The 7,135-nt window shown below is 29.8% G+C and overlaps 1 protein-coding gene across 1 annotated transcript; it reads left to right on the top strand.

Annotated features, from left to right (window-relative positions):
• The first annotated feature begins 1,915 nt into the window (after nucleotides 1-1,915).
• LOC111376759 lies at nucleotides 1,916-2,839 on the top strand. Its single transcript, XM_022999740.1, has 2 exons — nucleotides 1,916-2,121; nucleotides 2,224-2,839. Exons 1-2 carry the CDS (start codon nucleotides 1,931-1,933, stop codon nucleotides 2,564-2,566), a joined length of 534 nt encoding a protein of 177 aa, XP_022855508.1. The 5' UTR covers nucleotides 1,916-1,930; the 3' UTR covers nucleotides 2,567-2,839.
• The last annotated feature ends 4,296 nt before the right edge of the window (nucleotides 2,840-7,135 follow it).

Raw genomic sequence — 7,135 nt, 5'->3', positions numbered from 1 at the left:
GGAGTCTTTCCTCTTTCTGTTTTCTTTTGTTGGTTTGTCATGCTATAGCAATGTGATAATAGGGCTCCTAATTTAGCCCCATCTAATCCAGTACGTGAAGCACTGGAGGATTATATTCCTGTTCTGGCCCCATCACTTAGTTCTTGAGGTTGACCTTGTTACAGTTGTAGAGGATGATGATTTAAATCCTGAATTTGTAGGTTAATATGAAGAGTGTAATACTGTACTGATTCACAACGGACAGATATATTATAAAACGTATGTGCAGGTTCCGCTCTTCCCTGAAATGGTGGATCAGATGGACTTGTTAAAAAACTGTTACTCATCAGAAGAACAAAGCAAAAAAAAAAAAAAAAAAAAAACATTTAGGCACAAAACTATCTAGTTTTTTAGCCTGCAACTATTTGGACAAGGCTTTTATGAAATGAAAAAGATGAAGTGAACAGTTCTCTTTAACTATCCCCTTGCATATCCAGATATTACTAAAAGGAACAGACACAATGTGCCCAATTGATTGGACTAGTAAAAATTTATTCCTACAGTAACAGGCACCCAATTCACGAGGAAAAAGAAATAGATGAAAATGAATGCTTATTTCAAGGATGTTATTTTGGGGCCATAAGAAGCGAACACAACCTAAATTTGACAGTTGCAATTCTCTCCTCATGAAACCAATTGAAGTTACCTGCACCAATATGCAGCTGCTCCATAAATAAGCATCTACAATGTTATCTGCAACTGTTTGCTTATAAAGTCAAAGATTTGTCCATTTATCTCATTTAACTGAAATAGAAAAGCTTCCATAAGACATTGTATATTTAATCTGACGCACTGTACTATCTTGAATCAACTTGAAATAAAATAGAAAATCAATGAAGATATTGTATTAACAATGTAAAACTTTTCCAAGAATAGAAGAACCCTGACACCTTGTTTTGAACTGTTCAAAGGAGAAGCCTAGCATTAAAATGTCTTCATATTGCACACCACTTAGTAGAGACTGCAATCTCTAGGTTGGCGTTTGATGTAATTAGGGTACGACTAACATAACAATTTTACAACAAATAATTAAGCGAAAGAGAAATGAGAAAGAGCCATAGAACCCTGTTCAATAAGTCGAATGCTTTAGCTGCCTGTTCTCAAGTTGGGCACTAAGGATAAGAGGGGATTTAGAGAAAGAATTACAATTATATCAATATTCAATTTTAACTATTAAAAATTTAAAATGTACAAGCCTCTTTATATAGGGCATAGAAGCTAAAATCAAAAGAACTTAAAATAAACTAGAACCTTACAAAATATTGAATCTAATATGATCTAAACAAACATAATTTGAATAAAACTCTACTTTAAATCGTATCTTCATTTCCCATCCATCCGTTACTACAAATGGGGAGCGAGGGGATGAAAAAATGATCTTAACCTTCCCAAAGTGAAGAGTACCTCACTTCTATTTGTTGGAAGGAAGGGAATGCAAAGAGAAAAAGGAGATTAGTTCACACTATTTTATCCTTCTACTGTTAATATTTCTTTTCGTTCGAAAATGTTTTGATTCTTTTTCTTTTAAATCTCTTTTAAATCCTTCTCCTGCTCCTCGAATTGATTGAATTTAGTATATGGATGGATGAATTCTCCTTGTCCTCAAATTGCTTTTCATAGCAGACAAGGGATATAGCCCCAACTGATTGAATTTAGAATATGGATGGATTGATTCTCCTTGTCCTCGCGTTGCTTTTCATACCAGACAAGGGATAGAGTCCCCCCTTCCTACCAATGAATTGGTGTAGTTCTTGTACCGTTTGTCTTGAATCTTTTTGTATGGGTTTGGACCCCTTTTAGATTGAACCAAAAAAAATGGAATAATATTACCTTAAGCAAAGAACAAGCAGTCTCTCTTACTCTCTCTTCATTCTTCCTTGATGTAATTCTTATGGCTACTCAAAATAATTTGTTTTGGGCCATGTTGGCTTCTCAATCATTTTCGTTGGACGAGATCTTATATAGATATAATCTCTCTTATGCAGATCCGCATTCAAGTGATATAAATGGTTCTGTGGCAAATAGGGAGACTGAATTTGGCAGAAAACCAAGTTCAGATGGTTATCCGTCGTCACAAACCAGGTGAAATTAGAGATGGTCCCATTCATTTATTGCCCTCCGTTTGACTTATAAAAATAGAAGATAGATCTCAGTCTTACATGTAATTGCCGCTTTTCTTCTCAGCTTGCCTGCACGAGTAGATGCAGGAGAAAATGATGGGCCATCTGTTGAGGGAAACCATAATAACACTGTAAGCCAGAAGAATTTGACAAATACGTTTCCCGTGGAAGATAAATGCGAGCTTCTCAGTGAAACATATATAGAAGTCCCAGTTGTAGCTGATTTAAACAGTGTTCCAACTAGCTCTCAGAATAGTTTTAGCATGCAACACGAAGAATTTTCACCAGCACTGACTCAGCCAGCAAAGAAACATGAGTTGGCAGAAGAGGTCCATGGTTTGGCTGGGAAGCCCCAAGGAAAAAGATTGGTCAAATCTAATCGGAGGGGCAGAGGAAGAGGTAAATGACTGCGATATCAGAATATGTACATTATCAATTTAGATCGTACGCTAGATTAGACATGACGTTCCACTAGTAATGTTGTAGACATCGTTAGATTAATGCTACTTTAGGCTATGAATTATATCATTTGTGTTGAATTAAAGCAGATTGTTTAATTTCTATTCATATCGCGGAACTTAGTACGATAGCATAATTTAGACTTCCACAATTCATCTTGCTAATATTTGTTTCCATGTAATGCTTAGGTAGTTAGTTTAGTGACTTTCGAGTTTTTTTTTTTTCCCTCAGGTCGTATTTTATGTTTAACTTATGTTGATTGGACTTTTTATACTCTCTCTTGTTATACATGTTATAGCTGCTGTCTTTCAGTTTAAGCATTATTTGTTTTTAGGATTTCAATGAATATGTTGAAACTGAATTGACGTACAGATATTTTAATCCGAGGTACTCAAGTAATTGCAAAAAGATCCCCTAAAAAAAATGAAATGGCATCAAGGCGAGGTTAATTATTGATGATGATGATGATAGGGACGTTGTAAATTTAAAATATTTTGAAGTGGGAATTGGCTTTTTGTTTAATTTTGTATTTGAAAATGAAATCACGATTGGACTTTGTTTTATCCTTTTTATATCCTAAGCAAATTTCTATTTTTGTGCAGTTAGCTTTTGTTAATAAGTTTTTTAATAATTGATTATTTATTATGTTACATAATTTAAGCCCTTGTTTGAACCCCATTTTAGAGAAAGAATTAGGCCCTATTTGAGACTTATTTTTATCCCATTAAAATGAAAAATATGATCGTTATCCATCATATCAAGTTACAATTTTTAAATTTCTATCTCTTACATGGGGTTCATAACGATTATATTTTTTATTCTTATTCTACGAATAATGTGGCTCAAACGGGCTCTTAATTTTGGAATAGTTAATTGATGGAGAATGTATGATTAAAAATTAAGAAAATTTTATAGATTTATGTGTAATATTTTTCTATTGGAAAATGTATAGTTGAAAATAAGTGTTGAAAAAATGAATTTTTAGAAAAATTGGGCTCAAACAATGGCTAAATATCAAGAAATGCAAATTCATCAATAAAAATTCATATTTATAAATTATATGCTAAAACAAGATGTTCAATATAAACATATATTTTATTAGGATTGTGCTATCTGCACAGGCTCTTTTGTACAAGGCCTGTAGAGGTGGACACACATGGGGATGAACTCCACATAAGGGGTCCACTCCCATGTGAGAGCCTTTATACAGACCCCTATCCAAAGGGGCCTGTGCAAGGGACTTTTCCCATTTTACCATCCAAGTAAAATTTAGCCAAGAATAGTATCATTTACATCTTCAAAATTACTAATGTTGATCATAGTATATAATTAGAATGTTGTATTAATCATTATAGTATTTCAATGTAATAACATAAGATTCCTTTTGGTCCTTTATATTTAATTGTATCTATTTTGTTAAAATTTATTCATCTAAAAATATATTCAAAAAAAGATAAAATAAGTACATTTATATAATTAAAATTAAATTCCGGTGAACAAACTATGTATATAATGTGTCACTATATATTTTTATAATTTACTTCGAGCAAATTTGCTATAACAAATGATGAAATTTTCATCTTGTCCTTTACAAGGGCTTCTTAATTAAATCAACCTCATTTCAAATAACTAGTTTTCCCCTCGTGCAATGCACGGGCTATATTATTTTTTAGGTAGTATTATCGTGTCAAAATATCTATTTCTTTTTCTCAATAAATCTACAAATTTGATTACTTGTTGTGTAAAGGAATGAAGAAAAGAAGTATATATATATTTTTATAGATGTTGCGTAAAGAAATGGAGAAAAGTAGGAAAAATAATATAACAATTTATAATCCATATAAATTATAAAGTGATAGGGTAAGATAGATTTGTATAAAAAAAATATATCAATCACCAAGGAAAAAAGGAAATTATATTGAGAAAATTTTCGGAAAAAAATAATAAACATTAATAAAATAATTAATTTTTTTTAAAAAAAATGATGAGTTATACGCATTTTTTAATACATACGTTTGATGTACGTTTAACTATTTTCGATATTCATTTAGATCATTCGATGTATTTATTATATAGTTCTTGAAATCAACTTCGAGAGAATATATAAGATTTATAAAGATTTGTGATAGGTTTTTTAAAAATAAAAATAAATAATCACCTAATAAAAAAAAAGAAAAAAATTGACACAAAAAATTATCAATCACCCAATAAAAAAAAATGACACTGAGCATCATTATTTAAAAAAAAAAAAAGAAAAAAAAAAGAGTCGTCGACGGAGTAACTGACATCCAGAAGCCAAGAGCAAAATTGCTCCACGGGTTGCTCTATTGATTTTTTTTTTTTTGTGTCAAATTTTTTTCCGTTACATGATTTATTTAATTTTTTTATAAAAATATATCATAAATCTTTTATATTCTCTCGAAACTCATTTCGAGAGCCATATCATAAACACATCGAATGATCTAAATGAATATCGAAAATAGTTAAACGTACATTAAACGTGTGTTAAAAAATGCATATAACTCGTCTTTTTCTTTAAAAAAAATTAATTATTTTATTGATGTTTATTATTTTTTCGCGACAATAATTTTTGACGCTCCTAATAAACTTTTAAATTTTTTTAATGTCAAAAGAGACATCATTTAAAAAAATTAAAAATTTGGATAACAAGCTAACTGTATAAATTCATCGACGATTGTATGGTAGTCGAATGCATAAATCTTCTATATTCTCGAAACTCATTTCGAGAACTATGTCATAGAAACAAATACGATAAGGTGTAAATACGGTAAGTTGCTTGCAAATACGGTAGGCTGTAAATACAGTGAGCTGTATATACGGTAAGCTTCTTGTAAATACGATAAGCTGCATATACTGTATATTGTATATATGATATGCTTAAAATCAGTATCTAAACTACATATACGGTATGCAATAATCTTGTTTCATTAATACCACAATATTCCAACAATAAGTAGTTTCTGCAATTATAAGAGAATGAGTGATTAATATTTTTTTTACCTATAAATAGCTTTTACAATTACAGATTTTTTATTACTTTTAAATAACTTGAAGTGCTTTTTTTACTTATAAGTAACTTTTTACATTCTATTAATATTTAATTTAAACTCTAAATATTTACTTAAAAATGTTGAAGTTAATATATTTTTTTTATCTATAAGTAGCTTTTACAATTATAAGATTTTTTTATTACTTTTAAATTTTTTTACTTATAAGTAACTTTTTACATTTTAGAAATTAAGAGTAACTTTTATATAAAAAATTATTTAAAAAAATATTATTACTCATAAAATTATAGGATATGGTCAATAGTTGATAGCGTGAGAAAATGGAGAAAAAGTACTGTGTGTCATATTCAAAGCATGTAAGTTGTAGGTAAAATAGAAAACAACGTCGTTTTCTGGAGACCAATTAAAATAAAATAAAAAATACAATGTGACAAATATTATTTAAAAATATATTACTACTAATAAAATAAGGAGGGAATATGAAAAAAATATTTTGTATTCAAAAGTCAAAACCAATTTAGAAACAGTTAACTCAATCAAGTGTGAAAATAAGGGTTACAAGAATGAATGGTAAATTTCAAAGCGGCTCATATAAGTAGGGTTGTCAATGGGCCAAGCTGAGCCGAGCCGACTCGGCCCATGAAAGCACAAGCTCGCAGCTCGTGGGCCGAGCCGAGCCCAGCTCGCGAGTAGACGTCGTTTTTCATTTTTTTTTTGAAACAAATAAGTAATTTGAAAAATAAAAAAGTAATTTTTAAATCGTGAATTATATATAAAAAAACTAGGTAAAAAATTTAAACCTTCCTCCTTTATCCGGGTTTGGGATCGGCTACTTAGATTTAGAGTAGGTGGAGTTAAAAATTGTGTTGTTTGTTTGTTTATTCGTATACAATTTTATAAAGAAAATTTATAACAGGATTAAAATTATTTTTTCAAGCAACGCTGCGCGTCCCCTTACATATAATTTTCGAAGAAAATTCCTTCTAAAAATTGAAAGGGTAATTGAATGCCATTTCAATTGTCAGAAGTCTTCACTTCGAAAATTATATAGAAGTCTTTCACTTCGAAGATTATATATAATCTTCGAAGTGAAAGATTTCTGACAATTGAAAGGGCAATAATTCGATTACCCTTTCAATTTTCAGAATGAATTTACTTCAAAAATTATATGCAAAGGTACGCACAGTGTAGTTTGACAAATTAATTTAAAATGTAGATATAATAGTAGTAATAGTACCAAGTACTAACAAAAATTTAAATAAATTAGTGGAAAAGATTTTTTTTAATTTTTTATTTTAACTAAAAAAGATAGAAAAAATGAAAATGAAAGCTTTATTTTTTTATATATATATTTTTAAAATAGATAAAATATAAACTCTCCTCCTTTATCTGGGATTGGGACCGGCTATTTAAATTTTCAATAGACGGAGTTAAAAATTGTACACGAACAATTTTTTGTAGCGTGTACAATTTTTTAATGAAAATTAA

Source organism: Olea europaea, unplaced genomic scaffold (assembly GCF_002742605.1).
Source record: "Olea europaea var. sylvestris unplaced genomic scaffold, O_europaea_v1 scaffold156, whole genome shotgun sequence".
In the NCBI taxonomy this organism is placed as follows: domain Eukaryota; kingdom Viridiplantae; phylum Streptophyta; class Magnoliopsida; order Lamiales; family Oleaceae; genus Olea; species Olea europaea.
The sequence above is the reverse complement of the archived record's forward strand: the minus strand, read 5'-3'. Positions and strand labels throughout refer to the sequence as shown.

Bases quoted from the DNA above. Each gene is read 5' to 3' on its own strand.
- LOC111376759 (XM_022999740.1), top strand. From the start codon at position 1,931: ATGGCTACTCAAAATAATTTGTTTTGGGCCATGTTGGCTTCTCAATCA. The intron at 2,122-2,223 runs GTGAAATTAGAG...TTTTCTTCTCAG, and splicing joins TATCCGTCGTCACAAACCAG to CTTGCCTGCACGAGTAGATG.